The sequence below is a fragment of the Mizuhopecten yessoensis genome, unplaced genomic scaffold (genome assembly GCF_002113885.1).
Source record: "Mizuhopecten yessoensis strain PY_sf001 unplaced genomic scaffold, ASM211388v2 scaffold10921, whole genome shotgun sequence".
Classification (NCBI taxonomy): Eukaryota; Metazoa; Mollusca; class Bivalvia; order Pectinida; family Pectinidae; genus Mizuhopecten; species Mizuhopecten yessoensis.
The window spans coordinates 2,644,615-2,666,320 of record NW_018408788.1 but is presented as its reverse complement, the minus strand read 5'-3'; the positions used below and the strand labels follow the sequence as shown (position 1 = coordinate 2,666,320).

The 21,706-nt window shown below is 37.4% G+C and overlaps 1 protein-coding gene across 1 annotated transcript; it reads right to left on the bottom strand.

The window, feature by feature from the left end:
- Positions 1 to 6,019: 6,019 nt before the first annotated feature.
- Positions 6,020 to 14,816, bottom strand: LOC110463734. The gene is made up of 3 exons (XM_021518555.1): positions 14,055 to 14,816; positions 6,606 to 6,700; positions 6,020 to 6,254 (listed from the first exon to the last, which is right to left on the bottom strand). Exons 1-3 carry the CDS (start codon positions 14,625 to 14,627, stop codon positions 6,050 to 6,052), a joined length of 873 nt encoding a protein of 290 aa, XP_021374230.1. The 5' UTR covers positions 14,628 to 14,816; the 3' UTR covers positions 6,020 to 6,049.
- Positions 14,817 to 21,706: the final 6,890 nt, after the last annotated feature.

The following is a 21,706-nucleotide window of genomic DNA, read 5'->3' as shown; positions in this document are numbered from 1 at the left end:
TCTGAGTATATACTGTGGTTACACTGTATAGTTGTGAGTATATACTGTTGTTACATTCTATAGCAGTCTGAGTATACTCAGACAGCTATAAAGTGTAACAACCCCATCATATACTCAGGCTGCTCTACAGTGTAACAACATCATTTACTCAGACTGCTATACAAATATACTAAGACTGCTATACAGTGTACCAACAGTATATACTCAGTCTGCTATACAAAGTAACAACAGTATATCCTCAGACAACTATACAATGTAACACCATCATATGCTCAGACATCTATACAGTGTAACAACTTCATATACTCAGACTGCAATACAGTGTAACAACATCAGATACACAGACTGCTATACAGTGTACCAACAGTATATACTCAGGCTGATGTACAGTGTAACAGCATCATATACTCAGACAGCTATACAGTGTATCAACATCATCATATACTCAGACAGCTATACAGTGTATCAACATCATCATATACTCAGACACCTCTACAGTGTAACAACATCATATATTCAGACTGCTATACAGTGTAATAACACCATCAACAGTATATACTCAGACTGAGTGTAACAACAGTATAGACTCAGACAATTATACAGTGTAACAACAGTAAAAACTCAGACTGCTATACAGTGCAACAACAGTATATACTCCGACTGCTATACAGTGTACCAACAGTATATACTCAGATTTCTATACAATGTAACAACATCATAGACTCAGACTGCTATACAGGAGAACAACATCATATACTCAGACTACTATACAAAGTAACACCAGTATATACTCAGGCTGATGTACAGTGTAACAACATCATTTACTCAGACTGCTATACAGGAGAACAACATCATATACTCAGACGACTATACAGTGTAACAACACCATCTACTCAGACTGCTATACAGGAGAACAACATCATATACTCAGACATCTATACAGTGTAACAACGTCATATAATCAGACACACAGTATATACTCAGACTTCTATACAAAGTAACAACAGTTGCTATACAGTGTAACATCAGTATTTACTCAGACCGCTATACAGTGTAACAACTTCATATACTCAGACTGCAATACAGTGTAACAACATCAGATACACAGACTGCTATACAGTGAAACAACAGTATATACTCGGACAACTATACAGTGTACTATACAGTGTAATATCAGCATCATATACTCAGACATCTATACAGTGTTATAACAACATCATATACTCAGAATGTTATACAAAGTAACAATAGTAAAAACTCAGACTGCTATACAGGAGAACAACATCATATACTCAGCCTGAGTATATGATGTTGTTATTACACTGTATATCAGTGATGTTGTTACATTGTATAGGAATCTGAGTATATACGCTTGTTACACTGTATAGCGGTCTGAGTAAATACTGATGTTACACTGTATAGCAGTCGGAGTATATACTGTTGTTGCACTGTATAGCAGTCTGAATATATGATGTTGTTACATTATATAGCAGTCCGAGAATATACTGTTGTTACATTCTATAGCAGTCTGAGTTTTTACTATTGTTACTTTGTATAACATTCTGAGTATATGATGTGGTTACATTGTATAGCAGTCTGATTATATGATGGTGATATTACGCTGTATAGCTGTCTGAGATTATGATTGTATTACATTGTATAACAGCCTGCGTATATGATGATGTTGTTGTACATCAATCTGAGTATATGCTGTTGTTACACTGTATTATATGATGGTGTTGTTAAACCCTATAGCTGTCTGAGTATATGATGGGGTTATTACACTGTATAGCTGTCTGATTAATTGATGTATATACTGTTGTTACCCTGTATAGCAGCCTGAGTATATGATGTTGTTATTACACTGTATAGCTGTCTGAGATTATGATGGTATTACATTGTATAACAGCCTGTGTATATGATGATGTTGTTACACTGTATAGCAGCCTTAGTATATGATGGTGTCATTACACTTTATAGCTGTCTGAGTATATGATGGTGTTACATTGTATAGCAGCCTGAGTATATGATGGTGTTATTACACTGTATAGCTGTCTGAGTATATGATGTTGTTATAACACTGTATAGATGTCTGAGTATATGATGGTGTTACATTGTATAACAGCCTGAGTATATGATGTTGTTACACTGTATGGCTGTCTGAGTATATGATGGTATTACACTGTATAACAGTCTGAGTATATGATGATGTTGTTACACTGTATAGCTGTCTGATTAATTGATGGTGTTATTACATTGTATAACAGCCTGAGAATATGATGTTGTTATTACATTGTATAACAGCCTGAGTATATGATGGTGATATTACACTGTATAGCTGTCTGAGTATATGATGGTGTTACATTGTATAGCAGCGTGAGTATGTAGATACAAATATGTGTGTAAACAAACAGGGACGTGTCTGGGCGGCAGTTTATTGATAACGTTACATATATTGACACATCAAATATGACAAGTACGTGGCTATATAAGATGATGGGCATAGAAAAAAACTACAATAAGACGAACAATAACTCGCAAATACGGTTAATTATGTGTTCATATCTTGTTAATAAGACTTGGTCGACGAGAGCATGTTGAAAGGATGATATTATCCGCTTAATATAGCCCGATGGAGTACTCTTTTCAGGTTTAAACATTAATAACACAGATAGGTGTCTTTCTTACTGTCAAAATTGGCAAGTAGGTACTAATTTATAATTCTGCCCTCGGCCGTGTGACCAGTCGTTATATTTAATGATAGGACGTATTAATGGATGTGTTTCTTTTTTTGGACGGCACGTTTAAAGATCAAACAGGGTCATCTAGATAAAAAGGGTCAACCGTAGACTTCACTGTGTCCATATGGTAATGCCTATATATACCATCACACTTCTATATGTAGCAACCTTGGCCGTTCTCTCACATCCATCACTGTAACACGCCCACTGGTTACGAGGTGGATGGCTACAGTAGTGGTTGCAGATTTTAGTATATTCTGAAGATTACCAAGGGTGTAACTCTTGTACGTTGTATATAATTATCGATTTTGGTCAAATGATATTTCCAATAAGGGACATGGTAAATTATTTCCCAGACCGGCATAACGAACGTTTTTAGACGGACAATAATTTCCAAAATAACAGTCCATTGACAATTGATTTGTACATACCTTGCCTATTCCAAAAACGTTTGAGGTTTTACACGGCGAGATATTTTTGACAGGCGCCGTGTAACCTCTAACTGCCCATAGCTGATGTTCCCGATGCTGACGATCAAATTTTCAAAGTTCGGATTTAGAAAAAGTATATCGTGTTTCATACATTTAAATGTTCAACAGGGTCCAATAAATATTCCTTTCCATAAATCCATGATTAAATGAGAAGAATTTCATGTTAAAGGCATAAATAATAAGTTTTTCTTCTTTCGAAGTGAAGCAGACAACATTTGTCGTGATTTTGCGGTGAATACAAAAATGGATTACATGTAATGTTCTACAAGGGGAATACAAGCAAACTCCGTATTGTTTCGTTCCGTTTGAAATTCCCCCTGCTATTTTGTACTGACCCAGGAGGCCATTTTTAAAAGTAGGTCAGAGAAGTGCTACAATGACATGGACATGTATTTTGAGTGTTCTATTCCGTACTATACTATATATTTGTGTCTGTGACATACATATGAGATATATAGTATATGAACCGCGAGGAGACATCGTTGTCATGAACTGTTAACCACCTAAAAGAGTGTTTCAAGCCGATTTTGTTCTGCCTGGATTTCGGGCAGAATCTGCATCAAAGAATTAGTGCTTCGGTAATAAGAGGTCATAGTCGGCAAAATCATATCCGATAGAAAAAAGGCCGACCAGCGGCCTCTTATGTTATAGAAGTAATACCTTGCCATGCAGACGTCAAGGAAATTTCAAATTAAGTGTCGACGCCAATGGTCATCCAATATGTGGAAGTACTCACTTCCGGTGTCCCTATACATAGCCTTCTGTTTTAGTTCAATATGGCAGAGTATTCCCTCCAAGTTTATAAATATCGCATTATCTAGAATAAGTACCAAATGCCAAATAAATACCAAAAACTCCAGATGGCTAAATCTATATAGCCAGGGAAACATTTTAAGTGTTACACATGTCAAACCAAGTCTTGCACTGGTAATTATATGCAGTATATATTTCACAACTAAAGTTACTTTTGCTACCGACTACAGTTCTTCATTCTGTTATCAACACCGAAACATATCGTGTTTTACACAGGAGACGTTTGTCAGCTACCTCCCTTTGACTGTTCCAGAATAACAACATTCGACACGCCTGTGGTACATGTATTGTAAACACATTGTCAGAGTAACGTGACCTTGCTAGAGGTCATCTTATCGTGTCCATCATGTGTTCATTGCTATGTATACTGTAGTATATAATGTTCCGAAAACCGATCACAGACAATCAAAAACTCGTCAGGTATTAATGACTGTTGTTTTTTTAAGGAATTTCTGGGCCATTTTGGGGGTTCATTGTGCAAAGTGCTCGCATTTTCTTCTGGTTTATATCATATAACCAACATTTTACCTTGATCACTCCTCATATTTCATTTTTAAAGTCGGACAAGCAGTTTGTAAATGCAGTTTGAACGGCTGTTTATTCCTTCCCGACATTTGAAACGAGTGTGTAAAAAGTAGTTCCCGTTTGTGACGTCATCAAATATGGTGTTTAAAAACAGGTTTAATATGGGGGAATAGCCAATATTTAATTATTTTATTATGTATTAAACATGGTCAATAAGTTATATAAATATGGTCTGCAGACTATCCAAGATAAGATTGCGATTAGGTGTTTTTTTTTATCAAATAAGCGAAAAACCCTATATAGGAGGTTACCTTAGAAACTTATAAGGTTCATTATTACTTTTGTTTCAGAATCCGGATGTTTGGACATTTCTTCATGTTAACAATTCTCGATAGCCAGGGGTTACATTCACTTTCGCTCTCTGCATCCCTGATATATGTAATAACCATATTGAAGGCACGTTGTTAGCTACTGTATTCAATTGGTCTCAGGTAAAAAAAACAACTGATCAATCACTAGGCTGAGGCCTATCCTTTTTTTCACCGAGCTTTCTACAGACTCGTTTATATGTACCCTCTCAAATCATAACGCTATTACGGCACCGGTGATTACGGCCATGTCGAGATTTTTTCTAGTGATCAAAAATATTTCCATATCATCTTTTCTAAAATCAAGTTTACTGTTCGAATTTCCCAATTTCAAAAGACAAGGTTTCAGATGATTATTTTTTGTGAGAAAAGCAGTATTTTTATCTGTTTTTTTTTTATAAAGCTCCAACATGCAAACTGCTCTTTGAATGTCAGGATATGTAAAAACATACCTACTGTAACACAGTCTCCGGTCCTTATGATGAATGCTGGTGTCGTGGTTGATTGAAAATACGAATTATGTTCTGCCTCCAACACTTGTCAACTAGACAGAGTAGTTCTATCTAGTGAATAAACGATTTGATCTTTGGTAAATATCACATCATGATTTTTTTTCTGATTATAAAATATTGTTCCGTTATAGGATTTAAAAAAAAAATCGGGATTTCTTTTTCTCGTTCAACATTGTTCGACGTTTAATGGGAGATAACTCCTGTTGTCTTAACCAACATATTTTCAATAAAAATAATTGGAGGCAGATAAGATTTATTTAACGTTATACGTTAACGACTTGTTAATAAGGGTTAATGAGGTCATAGATATCGTAGTTAACAAAAAAAATGATATATGGAATTGATCAGTGTCCAATAACTGACTTGTACATACAATCATCCTAGCTAATTTACTACATTACTGGGTTTTTTACCTGATAACACTCTGAAAAATAAATGTTCGTAAGTTATTTGACAAAGACGTATTCTTTATTGTATCTGAATCTGGTGCTATAAATACAACGACGATTCATGATAAATTACATACTTATGTTATAGAGCTAAATTTTAAGTTTGTACGTTTAATTTTTAATATAAACGTCACTTCAGCTTCCGAAAGGTCACTTCCGTGTTGCGGCCACTAAGAATTCTTTAAACGACAATCCACCATCGCGATCGTGATCGTTTTTCATTATCATCGACTGAATATTCTCGTCAAGCATGAAGCGATTGTTTTTCTTCAGAAATGTGACAATTTCATCAGGCGTGATCAGGCCGTCTTTTTTAGCATCAAGCTGGTTGAAAATCGCCTCCATGTCTTTCTCCCTGTGAAGAATAAAAAGCAGTGGAAATATTCTCTAAATGAATACCGACATTTTGCGATAAAATGTATAAACCTTTTTTCTACATGGACTTCTCAAGTCATTCACTTAGACTATTTACTGTGGACATATACATTTCACTACAGTATTTTTTCTTGTCAATCAAATTGATTGTAAAAATGATCTGACCAACCAAAATGATTGTAACAAAGATATGACCAACCAAAACGATTGTTACAATGATCAAGCCAATCAAAATGATTGTTACAATGATCTAGCTAATAAGAAAGATTGTTACAATGATCTAGCCAATCCAAATGATCGTCACAATGAGTAGCAAATCACAGACACGTACGTTCGTTTTCGACTGTCCTCCTTGCACATCTCGGTCATAAACTCGTCTATTGATACAAATCTGTCCTCGTTTGGGTTCAGGTCGACGAACATGCTCTGTAATTAAAAGAAATTGCAAGTGTTTAATTTGTCACAATCACTATTGGGCACGTGATCATCAGCCGTTCATGTTACCGGTATGCAAGGATCGATACTGGTGATGTCAGTTGAAGCCGGGTTATACAAGCGGTGTCAGTCTTAAGGTAAAGGGAACCCTCGAGTTCAGCTAAATAATCACAATTTCTACTATTTTGAAATATTTCTGGTATGCAGAAATATCTAATAAATATTGCGTGCTACATGTATTAAACATGAATAACAGTTGTTCGAAATTTGAATGTTGAGAATATAAATACAAATTACTACAATGGGCCAACTAATGACTTTTACGTTACAAAGCATACATACATGTATTACCAATTCTGTAGTTGGGCTTTTAATGGGCTACATTATCAGTTGAAATAACGCCCTCTTTTACAGGAGATACGATGTTTTAATAATTTTTAAAGATCGATCGCCCTAAAGATACGTTTGATGTTTTGATTAGCGTATTTGTTTATATTGCATTATCTGCCACGTACACACGTACATCACTGTCAGGAACGACAGACTAGTTAACATTGATTCCTCGGCTTGTGTGGGGCTAGTACACAAGAAATGGTTTCTTTGACGGATCAGTCAGATTTAAAGTGTTAAATGAGAAGTTGCAGAAACACTGTTTTGCATATAAATGTGTCCTGTTGTTGCTTGTTTCTTTCTGATGTTTACATGCGCGAAGAGAAGATCTTAAATATAAAATACCGCCTCAGAAACAGATGTCTTCATGTATTACAGGGATACACTTGTTCATCAATATTTCTTCCATCCTTCACTGAATCGTCCAAAATATTATTTATTTAAGATGCTGTCATCCCCTTGGGTATGACGGACGTCACGGAAAATGACGTCAATGGAACAAATCATGACGTCAAAATTAGCTTTCGATGAGTAAACCCGACTGCTAGTCGAGCATTCAAAACTACTGTCGGTGGAGTTGTGACTAATCGCCATAACCATGAGAGTATGGTAAAGAAATATCAAACCCTCGGGGTTATTATTTGGTTTTCTGACCCTCGGGTTATACAATATAACACATATTAATCTGTCACACCCCCAAGGTAGAGGGCGATTATATTAACTCCAGGTAACGTATTAGCCACTAAAACTATTATGTTTAAACATATTTTAATGTACAAATGGATTGGACAACAAGTTATTACAACTTAATGAAGTCCTCTCCTCAATACATATTGTAAATATAATGTATATGTTTTGGGGGAACGGGAGAAGGATTCCCATCCTTCACATGTGTGTCTCCTGTTCTATCACGGACATATCAGCTTGTCCCCCTCTAAAGGGAAGTTAGCCCTGTGCAAAACAACACGCGCTAAATTGTGACGTCATAAAAAGTGAAAGGCAATATTCATAAAACACATGTCGTTTTGCTTACAAAACTGTGAGGCTACTTTCGTTGGAGTTCTGACTACAATGATAGGATGGGGAAATAAGTATCCCCCTCCTTGAGTATGTGACCGAGAAATGTCTTACCATCGGGGTTTGACAGAACCTCTGGTGAGACATCCAAAAGAATACCCATCGCCTTTTTGACAGACTAGTCAAATAATCCTCGTGATCCGAACAAATATGGATATCTGTCCCTTTGCATGCGAAAAATTCCATTGTAGTTTTTCAAACAAAGAACAATTTCCCATTGATTTCATTTTTTATATAAGCTAGTGTAGTAATAAGACTTGGCCAGGGAATCTATAGGAGGACAGTGGGGATCACGCAAACACATAGATCTGTTGACCACAGCCGAGGACCACGCCTATATCAGACCCCAGGAAGATGTCCGGTCCTGGGGACTTACCTGCTGGAAGGACTTTTTTTATTCGATTTTAAAACTTTATAATAAAGGGGACGATGCATGGTACATCACGTTACAATTAGTCGCCGCCATTGGTCTACTTGACACGTACACCCCAGTGACGTACGCTATTTTTATACCCCCCAAGTTAATTCAATAATGTGAGTTATAAATCAACGGTGTTTAAACCTCATCCCTGATTTATTGTGATCGGGCGTATAAAACGGCGGTTTTGTGGGATATTTATCGGAGTTCAAGAGACAACGCCTCTGTGATCTGTACTCCGGGGTAACTCAGGGAGGACGTTCCCATGTCTACATTCAATAGTCATTGAGATAAAAATAATGTGTAACGGGAAAAATCGTTTTATTTCACGTCGAAATTCTCCATGAATCAGAAAAGTGTGTTTAAGGAATATATATGCTATCCTTGATATTTGTTTATTTTTAAATTAATAAAAGTTTTTAAAAAAAATCGGAATGCAGTTATTATTTGAATGATTTATCTTCCGAAAAGGGTTCGTTTTGAAAATATAGCCTTTTAAATGTTCAACATCTGATATCGCAGGTAAGTAAAGATGGACAGTAATTCGAACTTACCATACCATCTATATTTGACAAAAACAGAAAACTTTGCTCTGAAAAGATAAGTTAAAGCATAAAGTATGTCAATTTGAGTGTCCGTTCAATGTTCCGTTTCTTGTTAGGGTTTTTTTTTCGAGGGGGAGAGGGGCGGTGGGGAAAGGGGATATGCGAGAGGTAATAGGGAATGTTTGTATAATTCCATGTCTACCTAAAACATAAGTGTTTCATTGTTGTATGGTGATGCAATAGAACAGGTTGAAACTCTGATATGAAAAAAACGTCAAGAATAATCAGTAAATTACAGTACTGGCGTATCCTTGTCGTTGATGCTAGTTTCAGCTTCCCCAGTGTTGACGGGTGTGGCCTTTCTTTCTGCTGAAGCCGTCAAATACGATAAGGGTTAAATACACAAGCACTTATCGCTTTAGATCACTTAGACATGAGACAAATACAGCACAACCCTGGCACATATACGAGAGTAATAGTGCATCATTACCCCAGTAGGGCGTTAAACCCTTGGCCTTCATACAGAGAGGGGGTACAATTATATAACCTTGACACACGAGACGAGGTCACGCAAAGGGCGGGGTCACCGTTCCTAATCAATTCTTATTAATACGCACTCTGTAATGTAATGTAACACGTAGAGGGCGTGGCAGTATATGTGCTAAGATTTTATACATCACCGGAATTGTTTTCTCCGTTTTATTTTTAGTGTTTACGTCTTTGTTTTATCTTAAGTGTTAATTTGTGCAGTATCTTTACTGTTTGTGCATGTGGAATTTCTATTCCGACAACTTGACACCTCACAACAATATCAATGTCACTAGAAGCGTCGTTTTTATTCAAATTTAAAGAGATGTGCAACCGTAAACATTACACCTGTGATTTGTGTTAAAAAAAACAACACTTTAATTTCTATTTATAGATTATTTAATAATTCAGAATATTTATAAGTGCATGTATTCCTGTGTACATTCCAAACATGCCATTGAGAATGTATCCAATATATCATTTAGATATCAGACAATAGGTCTTATAGGATTATCTGTGTATAGAATTCTTCTCAAAACGAGATATATGTCAAAGTGAGTTAGTTAGCGTCAATCTTTAGGTTAAAGAGTTAAAATACATATTATTATCACAGTCATGTTTGTGATAAAAGTTAATTAAGTCCTTTAACAAATGAATAATAACATAAAAAACACATATTACGGTGTATTTTACAGAATTATGGTTGTTAGAAAGAAAAAAAAGAAATTGAAAATTCTGCAGGGATGAAACTTTGAACTTTTACACTGCAAGGTCCACACTTAACCAATGTCGCCTCCCGTGAATTATAAACGAACAGCACCAAATCGAGATGATCGCAAAACCTATGAGAAAATGGAACATTGATAGATACATAACTGGACAGAGGAAGTTACTCTAAGCCAGAACAATAACTCCTCTTCTATATAAAAGGGAGATTACTCCAAGTCGAACAAACAGAATGTATCCAATATATCATTTAGATATCAGACCATAGGTCTTATAGGATTATCTGTGTATAAAATTCTTCTCAAAACGAGATATATGTCAAAGTGAGTTAGTTAGCGTCAATCTTTAGGTTAAAGAGTTAAAATACATATTATTATCACAGTCATGTTTGTGATAAAAGTTAATTGGTAGATTGGTAGACTTTATCTAAAGCAAAACATGATATATACAGCTAGTGTACACAATTTATAAGATTTATGGTATTCCTGTGTTTATGTTAATTTCTGGCTAAGGGGTCTGATCAGCACGCAAACATGTTATCTGTCACAGGTTACGCATTGTGTATTTCTCATTGTTTTAGAAATACAGCTCACTAATTTGATCGAGTTATTTATTTTGTGTTTTTTAAGTACATGTCTCGTGTTTTGTTTTGTGGTACAATTATTGTATATGTAGACAAGATAAAGGATACACGGAACTCCATTTTACGTCGCATCATATTACCATATCGTTTATATGTATAAATGTATTAAACATGGGAGCTATCATTGCGACACAGTTATACGTATGAATACATTTTTGCAAACAACCATGTTGGGACGGCATAACCACTAGAACGACTAAAACTCTGTACACACCGGGAGGTCCATAAATATGGTATAGACAGTTTGTGTCTTTATTCTAAGGCCCCTGTGCTATTTCCATACGTGTAATTCTGTCTGGCATTTGGCGAACATGCTATGAATATGACCTCTTGTTAAATACTTAAATACGCGGCAGACCAAAATAAAACCTTGAAATTCTGGCCTAGTTTGTAGGTCACCAGAGTGTTGAAACACTACAAATTTACAATCCTGAAGCGTGGGAGGGACAGCCCCGACAAAGACATGATGACACAGCTTACAAAAACATGTGTCGTGAATCCAGTGCATGCGGCGTTCAGTATTCGCGTGCATTAACTATCTCCATACCTGTCATGCCCGGTTTAGTGGTATGGGTGATAGCCTAGGCATTAATGTTGTTTAAAAGTACGGTCGTGTCGTGGCGATACCTCCCGACCTGTTGTTAGATAAGGCTGTACGAAATAAATCACTTCTATAATTGATACAGAAGAAGACGGACATGAAGAGTTTGTAGATAAAACAAAAATCAATTTTACTGCATTTTTATCAACAGGATCTTGAGTTTGCTTTCCTGTAATACAGTATAAATGCATTTGTATCAGTTTCGCATGTATGCACGCTCTGCACCCAATATTATTATAATTTTAAACATGCATACTTCTGGTAGCTTTACTGTACAGCATTAAGTACACATGGATTGTTCCGAGCTGTACTTTGGCCTGCATGAGAGGGGCAGTTGCCGTTTAACGATATTTCATGATTTATATTGTCATTTTTGCCTGCACCGTCTTATCGAGGGTCAGATATCACATAATGTATCTGACAACGGCAAAATTCACAGCTTGATATTTCTGATCTAGTTGCACGATACTGTACAAACATATTTTTCATAATGCTAATGTATATACATGTATATACATATTTCTTTTCTCTCCATTTGTCATCAAAACTATATCAAATAGTTTGAACCAAACATAGTCGTCATCATATAAAGAAGTCTCGAAGGAATATCAAATATATATACAACATTTGATATAGCGCCCTATCTAGCTAACAGAAGCCACTCTAAAGCGCTTTACAGTACATAGATATACAATTTTATACATTCAATACAATAAGCATATATATTAATCAAAACAATCCTGAGAAATTCGCAGGATAATATCTCCCTGTGTGTGTATGCAAGTGTGTGTGGTGGAGATGTGTTGTGTTCCGTTTGTAGTGGGACCGTGCTTCCAACGGTATCATTTATAGTGTCACCTCACTTGAATGCTACAGCACAGATACCGCAATACCCTGCCCAGACCATCTGGGTTGTTGTAGTTGTGTGGGCAGGAGAAAAACACTTTCTCTGAATATTCCATGCGTACGGCGACTTCGGGGATCGAAACCCGGCCGCCCGCTTGGAAAGCCGGAGTGTTATAGTTACCACTCGACCAATCCGCCCATATCAAGCCACACAAGTAAACGTTAACTGTGATATATTTCTCAAATGCACTGAAATAGTGCTACTGACCAACCATATTACTTCAATTATAACTTATGTACATTTTTCATATTTACTCAACTCATCGTTTTCGCGCCTTGCCGGACTGCAAATCAGTACATGTATCAACAAGAAGCTGTAATAGGATTCAAAAGAAATTGCGTTCATAAGACTATAAACGCTATTGGATCAGTGTCGTTCTGACGCTTTTCCTTCCGTCTCGAGGACACCATAATATGAAGCAAACATTCAGGTGACGCTCGACTATTTGGATTAATGATAGAGATACAAGTGTTAGGAGTTCTTGCATATATAGCAAATAAGTATACCTTTAGAACATAGTTATACATATGAAACCATTTTTGTTATCATTCATGCCGGGTTGAACGAAACTCGATAACATCCACATTTGGCATGAAGCCCTAGCTCTGAAATTAGTTAAATATTTTAACAGTTCAGAGGCCTATGGGAACCAACATAGAGCTTATTATCCCGCGAAAAAAATCCGACCAGAATGACGTAATGGGCAGACACAGCTCGACCGAAATAGAAGTCAAGTTAATTGGTCTTTTGCTAAAGGAAAAAGAAGACCCCGGATAGCAAGGCTAAATTCAGCGACCTCGGAACTAGCCGGTTCATACTTCACTTTAGAATGGCTACCTGATACTACATTTGTGCGTGGAAGTGTTCAGTAGTATTCTTTAATTACCTCATCTCCCCCTAATTTGAAACTATTAAATCAGATATCGACGAGATATGTTACTAAAAACAGATTCATCTTAGTTACACCATATGCGTCTCTTGGCGCTAGTGTATAAGATAAAGTAAGTTGCTTTAAATGCTGAAACTACTACCCCACAATAACAGCTTTAACCACGTAGCATAACTTGTAACTAGTAGACTGTAAATATCCACACTTAACTCACATATTGTAAGAACATGTACAATCCCCGGCGTCGTCCTTTTAAACAATCTGTTTATACGGATAATCGCATATACAGAGCATGAAGAGAAATATCACAGCGGGTTCCTTTGTGATTGTTGACAAATAAATGTGTTTAAAGACAGCACTAATAACAATAACGGGTTTGTGACGTCCAGTGGGTAAGCCAGACGTTTCACAATACAGATCGTTTTTAATCCTTACATTTGTACCTAAGGCTTTAAAGGGTAAACCTTAAAATTTCCAATTATGTCCAACAGAAAATTATAAATGAGGCCAATGAGGGGAAACTTTTATCATTATACAATGTGCTAAATTGATCATTCATTTTCGTGTTTTTTTATTTATAATTTCTCGTGCATTTTTTGGAAAATAATTTTGGATACTTACTGCAACTTCAAACGTCTGGCCACAGAATCCTAATTTCACAACAGCATCTCTGAATTGAAACACTGTTATCTCACCAGCTTTTGAAGTATCAGCCATTTTGAAGAAATTTAGATATGAAAGTTTTTGTTTATGTGTCACACCTTCAAACTGTGTAAGATATTCCATTTCTTCCTGATAACTCATCGGCCACTTCCTGTCGTCATTAGCACCAACTTTTTCTTCTGTTTTCTCATCCTTCTTTTCTTCTGTTTTCTTATCCACCTTTTCCTCTTTTTTCTCTTCTTTTTTCTCATCCTTCTTTTCTTCTGTTTTTTTATCCACCTTTTCCTCTTTTTTCTCTACTTTTTTCTCATCCTTCTTTTCTTCTGTTTTCTTATCCATCTTTTCCTCTTTTTTCTCTATTTTTTTCTCATCCTTCGCCTTTTCCTTCGCCTCTTCCTTTTTATCTTTCTTGTCGTCTGCCATCTTGTTAACAGTCTCTGTCAGTGTGCCACCCGATGTTCCCTGTTGTCTGCCCTTGGTGCTTCCTATCGATATTTGACAGGTATATCTCTGAAACCGGCATGTCGGCATTTTATAAACTCTCACAAGTACCCGTCCCTCTGCAATTAAAGGTCACGTGACTCAAGGTAAACAGAAAACTCCCACCCGTATATATTTATTGTTACCTATATACGTTCACGGACATTTAAACGACACGACACCTATTTCAGATTTACACCTGGGACGTTCCTCCTTCCATATCTTGGGCAAACAGGACATGTACATTTCGTTATCATTCTGCGATAAAACAAGATTTATTGATTATTGAGATTAAATTTAAAATTCGATCAATCACACTATAACTGTCACTTTTGTCGGTGGATCCCGGTTTCACGAAACATTTTAACCGAGATATGAAAAGCTTGACTTAGGTTAATATCACGCGTCTCGACTCGGCAGATTCCGTATCACACTCGTCACAATTGATGAAGGGTTCCGGAACCAGCCGGGGTAAGCCGAATGAGGAATAACCTTGAAATCAGGACCTGAAATGTTACGTTTAATAATCAAGTATCCGGCAAGGTTAAATATCACTATCATATTCCATTTGTCGATGATAATTGTGTAATAACGCATCGATATCTGCCCGTATCCGGCGATATCTGCCCGCATCCGTCTCTTACTTTATCTGAACCAATATCTCAGTCTGGGCCCGCTTCGAAATATGAGACATTTCATTTAGATCATATGAATGAAACAGAGAAAGCTTACTGCAATCACTGGCAAAGTTACAACTGATTTAGTTATGGATGAGACAATATTATCGGCCATCGAAATGAACATAAAAGAAATCGAATCAAGGTTTGCATGCGTTGATATCGCGAGAAGGAAGATTGTTTTTATTAAGTTGTGGTTGTAAGGAACGTATAAAGCACAATAACTGCATGTTGTAAAAATTCATTATAATAATATACAGCAATTGATATAGCGCCCTATTTAGCTAACATACGCCACTCTAAAGCGCTTTACAGTAAATAGATATACAATTACATTGTAATACAATTAGCGTGTATATAATTGATCAATACAAGTTTGAGAAATTCACCGGACATGGTTCGTTTGAACACCGAAGATAATGTAACTGGATGGCCGGAATAAGCCATTTCCATCACCTCTCATCTGTGTCACCTGCTCAGGAGGAGCACATCTGTTAACATCATTTCTCTTTGTTTGTGAAATGCAATGGGATAGAATGTTGCTCCTTCAGCAGATACGCTGCATTTTCGGGTCCTTCCAATCACATGAAAGAGCATCATCACTTAACTTCTTGGTTTCATCTCTCGTGGATTGGTGCTTGCTCTATCTTTTCTTTGTAGGTAGATTTTTCTCCATGTCTTATAATAATTCCTCCGATTTGTCGGCACGGTGACTTTCACTGACATTTGTTGACCTGTAACTTGTTCGTCCTTTCTCTCCGATTTCTGTTCCTCTGGCCACAATAACTTTATAAGTATTGCTCCATTTACCAGTGTTTTCTTATTTGATACCTCATACGTTCTCATGTCATGCAGTGCTTCAATTGTGTATGGCCCTGCCGATGTAGGATCAAGTTTTCCTCCCTTTCTGGTGGCCTTTCTTGAGCTATGTAGCAGTAAGTTGTCGTCAACATTGAATACTGCTTTTTAACTTTTTTGTCATGATAAAGCTTTTGTTTTCGTTGTGCATATTTGATATTCTGAGCTGCCAATTCTCTCGCTTGGGCAAGAGCAACTAATGTGTCAATTTTTGACTTTAAATGGTCTGCGTCAGAAATGTATATTGGGACTGCTGGTATATCCTGTTCAATATGCAATCTGGCCTTTCTGACGCACAGCAGAGAGAATGGATCTATCTTCGTTGACATGTGCACTGATTTTCTTTATGCGAAAAGAGCAAACGGAAGTTTAACGTCCCAATCATTAACAAATGTTGACAGTGATACGCACAGAGTTCTGTTGAATCTTTCGGTTATTTCCCCAGTCTGTGGGTGAGATGCATATGCCATTCTTTGTTCTATGCCAAACACTTTACAAAAAATATCATTTATTATATTACAAATCTTGCGGCCCTGGTCTGTACTGACAACTTCTGGAATACCATGCGTGCACACAAACTCTACGAAATGTTTCGGGACTGTTTCTGCTTATTTGTCTTTGATTGGCCTCGCATCTATGCATTTCGTCAAATATTCCGTAAATGCCATAATGTAACGATTTCCTATAAAAATGATATGTGAAAGGCAGAGTTGGCTGGTGTGTTTTCACGGTAGAAAATGTACCCCGGATATTTTTTCACTGCAAAACAAAAAGAACCCGGGTCGATGTTATCGAGTTGCGTTCAGCCCGGCATGAATGATAACAAAAATGGTTTCATATGTATAACTATGTTCTAAAAGTATAGTTATTTGCTATATATGCAAGAACTCCTAACACTTGTATCTCTATCATTATCCAAATAGTCGAGCGTCACCTGAATGTTTGCTTCTTACTATGGTGTCCTCGAGACGGAAGGAAAAGCGTCAGAACGACACTGATCCAATAACGTTTATAGTCCGAAGGATCAAGGTGAGCTTATGTCATACCGTGGCGTCCGTCGTCCGTACATTAACAATTTCTTCAAACGACCTCTTCTTAATTAAATTTGACTGGAAGCATCCCTAGGTGGTGGGCATTAAAATTGTACAAAAGGTAGGTTTAACCCCCCTCCCCCCAGGGGGCTGAGGGGCGAAGCCAAAAGAGGATAATTTGGCTATATTGCTATAAACGACTTCTTATGTAGAACAGTGCAATAGATATCAATCATATTTAGTCAGAAGCATTCATGGAGGGCGGGGATTACAAATTGTACAAATGGTGAGGCTCACCCCTCAGGGGGCTGAGGGGCGGGCCAAAAGGGGACAATTTGGCTGTATTGCTAAAAACAACTTCTTTTGTAGACCTGTGCAATGGATATCAACCATATTTGACTGGAAACACCCCTAGATAATGGGGATTCAAAATTATACAAAGGTTGGGTCTGACTCCCCAGGGGGCTGTTGGGCTGGGGGGGNGGGGGGGGGGGGGCAAAAGTGGACAATTTGGCTAAATTGCTAAAATGATTTCTTCTGCAGAAATATGCACTGGATATCAATCATATTTGGTCAGAAGCTTCATAGTAGCCAGGGATTCAAATTGTACAAGTAGTGGGGCAGACCCCCTTGGCTAAAGGGTGGGGCCAAAAATAGTGTATTGCTTTGAAATGGTTGAGATCCCCACCCTATCACCATATATACAATTGCTGAGAATGAAGAGAAGAATGCACATATGTTTCCAGGATTGCCCACGGGTCTGGCCCACCCTTGGAGACATAGTCCCTGAGTCATAACTTTGAAACGGTTGAGATCCCCACCCCAAAACTGTATATACAAAAGAGACGAATGCAGTCATGATATTATAATTGATCCTGGGGTCTGGCCACAACCCTAGGGACCTAGTTTCCTAGTCACACCTTGGAAACAGTTGAGATCCCCACCCCATAACCATTCATAAAATTGCTGGGCATGAAAATTCTAATACAGATAGGATACAAGGATTGTCCTTTGGGTCTGGCCAATTTATTTGGATCTTATTTGGAGATTTTTTTGCCATGATTACTTTGATATCCAGGTTAGCGATACAGGCCCTTTGGACCTCTTGTTCATTGTAGAAATTGTACCTGGGTCGTTTTCCCACTGTAGAATATGTACCCGGGTCATTTTTTCATGGTAGAAAATGTACTTGGGTCGTTTAAAAGACGTTTTTTGATTGTTGAAAACGTACCCGGGTCGTTTTTCCGTCGTATAAAACGTACCCGTGTCGTTGTTCTATTGTAGATATTGTACCCGGGTGGTTTTTCAATTGTAGTTAATGTCCCCGGGTTACTTTTTTCACAGTAGAAAATGTAACGAGGTCACTTTTTTCATGGTAGAAAATATACCCTGGTCACATTTTCATGGTAGAATATGGACCCGGGTTGTTTTTCCATTGTAGGAAATGTACCCTGGTCACATTTTCATGGTAGAATATGGACCCGGGTCGTTTTTTCCATTGTAGGAAATGTACCCTGGTCACATTTGCATGGTAGAATATGGACCCGAGTCGTTTTTCCTTTGTAGGAAATGTACCCTGGTAACATTTGCATGGTAGAAAACGTACCCGGGTCGTGTTTTAATTGTATAAAATGTACCCGAGTCATTTTTGAATGTCATGGTAGAAACCAAACACGGGTCGTTTTCCCATTGTAGAAAATGCATCCAGGTCATTATACCCGGGACTTCTTTTCATGGTAGAAAACGTTTCCGATTTCCGATTGGGGGAGAGTCTGCGACAATTTTCATCTAATCCTTATTTATATAATCAACACCTCATTTGACAAAATAAAGAAATAAACTGTCGGTGGTGCCGTGCTATACACAACATTGTTTCCGAGGTGGTCTCCACGTTTGTTACGGCACGATTTCTCATCCCGACACGATTTCTCATCCCGACACGAGTTCTCACCCCGACACGAGTTCTCACCCGGGTGGGATATCGTGCTAAAAGTGCTGCGGTCGCAGCAAGATTTCTCACCCTAACACGATTTCTAACCCGGGTGGGAAATCGTTCAAGACATATGGGTATAGGTGACACGATTTCTCACCCCAACTCTCAATTAGGGATGGATTTTGTCCGTGGTGTCTTAAAACTTGCCTAAGTGTACATGTAATATATGAGCTGACATGATTTCAAATGAGTAGTAGTTCAATGTACAACATGGTGTATTGTTATTGGTTTGATTTATCTATCAATCTATTTATTCGTATACATATATTATTATATCATTTATCGCTTTTTACCGAAAGTCGATCTAAACACCTAAAACATATAAAAATTACATTTTATGACTACTTGTTTCTATGCTATGACTATGGGACTAAATTTTCAAGGTTTCGTCCATAGAAATAAATGCACTACTGGTCTTACAGCATATACAAGTGTTTTTGTTATATAATGTTGTTTGAAACGTTTAACATGTAAGATTACAGTTATCTTAAAAGTAAGTCAAGTGTGTTGCAACCGTTCAATGTATCTGCTGGTCAAATATTAAGACTACTTGGCACAGGTGGTACATAAAAATAGTTGATAGACTACTGACGTATGATACCACAGCATAGCATTACAGACATTTCGAGGCAGGAGAGTAAACATATTTGATAAACAATGAAATAAAGTAACTTGAAACTAAATAAAAAGACCACAACAGGATCCGGGAAGAGACATTTAAACAAACCAGTGTTAAAAATTACTGAGACTGTGACAGGTGTTGTGGAAAGTTAAACGCATTTTACATCATATAATGTAATACCTGTCGTAATGTCTGTCACCTTGTTGAAGGTCACCAGCTTTCTAAACTCAAGTGAATATGTTTAAAATTATTTATGCACTGCAAATCAGATGCAAACAAAATCCGATACTCTTTGTTATGATAAAATGAACCTTTTTTTGTAATCATACCATATGAATTTTGTTCACATAGATTCAGTGAGGCAACAAACCGGTAGACATTTACGGTGGCCCGTAAGAGCTATAATATGAAAATGATTTATCAATTACTGCCACTATTTTATCTGGAAACGAGGCCGCCAATTGCTTATCACACGGCAGTTTATAAATCTATAATATGTTCATTTACTTTTGAAATGCGCAAGAGAAGTCTAAAAAAATCTTCACATATTCAATTAGACAATGAAAACAAATACTGTCGCCCGATTCATACAAAGCACGTTCGCGCACCTTCTTAAACACATTCAAACGCAATCCGGTTCACCTAAATTAGTCCGTTACGATACTTCAACACGGATTCCGACATCATCAGTATCGTACGAGAATCTACATGTTATCAAGCCACATTCCTCTGAATTTAGTGTCCTTAAACTGTCGCTCGGTGCCAGAATGCCCCGTGGTATAATGAAAATCTCCGCCTAGAAAAACAGAACCGTAGAAAAGCAGAGAAACAGTGGCAAATTACCAAATTAATCGTTCATTAACAGATTTATAGGGAACAATGTCGGCTAGTTGGTTCACTTCTCATTCAGTAAAAAGACCATAGACAGTTTTTTAGACTCACCAAAAACTTAATGGGTCAGAAAGGTGAAATTGTCCTACCAAGCCATAATTCTGAAAAAGATTTGTAGACAAGTTTAATGATTACTTTCTGAATAAAATCAACTCGATCAGGAAAAATATGTCGGAAGTGAACTGCTGACAATGCTATCTCTGACTGGATTGCTGACATTGAATGATGGGAAACCATTGACAGAGCTCTCACCAATAACCCAGGACGAGTTTCGCATTATTATTATGACCTCGCAATCGAAGTCATTTGAGCTTGATCCACAGCTTACAGACCTATTAAATCAATGTGTTGAAGCACTGCTTTCCTTGACTACCTTAATCATGAACAAATCAAAAGCTGAGTCTAAGGTTCCATAATGTTTAACGAAGGTACATGTAAGAACACAATTGAAGAAGCCTGGAATGGACAAGGAGGAGTTGAAGAACTACCGCCCAGTATCAAATCTGCCTAGTAATGACATAGCTTCAGCATTGGATAAGCGGTGCTTGTCATGCTGAATTTGTCTAGCTGCATTTGATGTCATCGACCATGGCATACTTTATAAACGTCTGGAGTACTCTTATGGAGTGATTGATACCACACTATGCTGGATACACTAGTCTTATCTGAGTTAACGACGACAGTGTGTTGCCAACGGATGTACCACCTCACAAGAAAAAGTACTAGATTTCAGAGTTCCTCAGGGGTCGGTTTAAGGACCACGAAAATATTGCCTGTACTCTTATCCGATCGGAGAGATTTGTCGTCGCCATAGCCTTCGCTATCATTGCTATGCTGATGACACACAAAATTACATGGTCATCAAACCACAGGACAGTTGGGATACAGTTACAGAAAATCTGAAAGCTTGTCTGACAGATATCAGTACCTGGATGAATGCAAACATTCTAAAGCCTAATCCGGGAAAGACGAAACTAATCGTCTTTTCCCCAAAGTTTCAGCAAACAATGGCTCTCCAGCTCAAGGTCGGTGCCAGACCTATTGTGACTGTCCAAGCT

Bases quoted from the DNA above. Each gene is read 5' to 3' on its own strand.
- LOC110463734 (XM_021518555.1), bottom strand. From the start codon at position 14,627: ATGCCGACATGCCGGTTTCAGAGATATACCTGTCAAATATCGATAGGA. The intron at 6,701-14,054 runs GTAAGTATCCAA...TTTTAATTACAG, and splicing joins GCCAGACGTTTGAAGTTGCA to AGCATGTTCGTCGACCTGAA. The intron at 6,255-6,605 runs GTACGTGTCTGT...TATTCTTCACAG, and splicing joins GAGGACAGTCGAAAACGAAC to GGAGAAAGACATGGAGGCGA.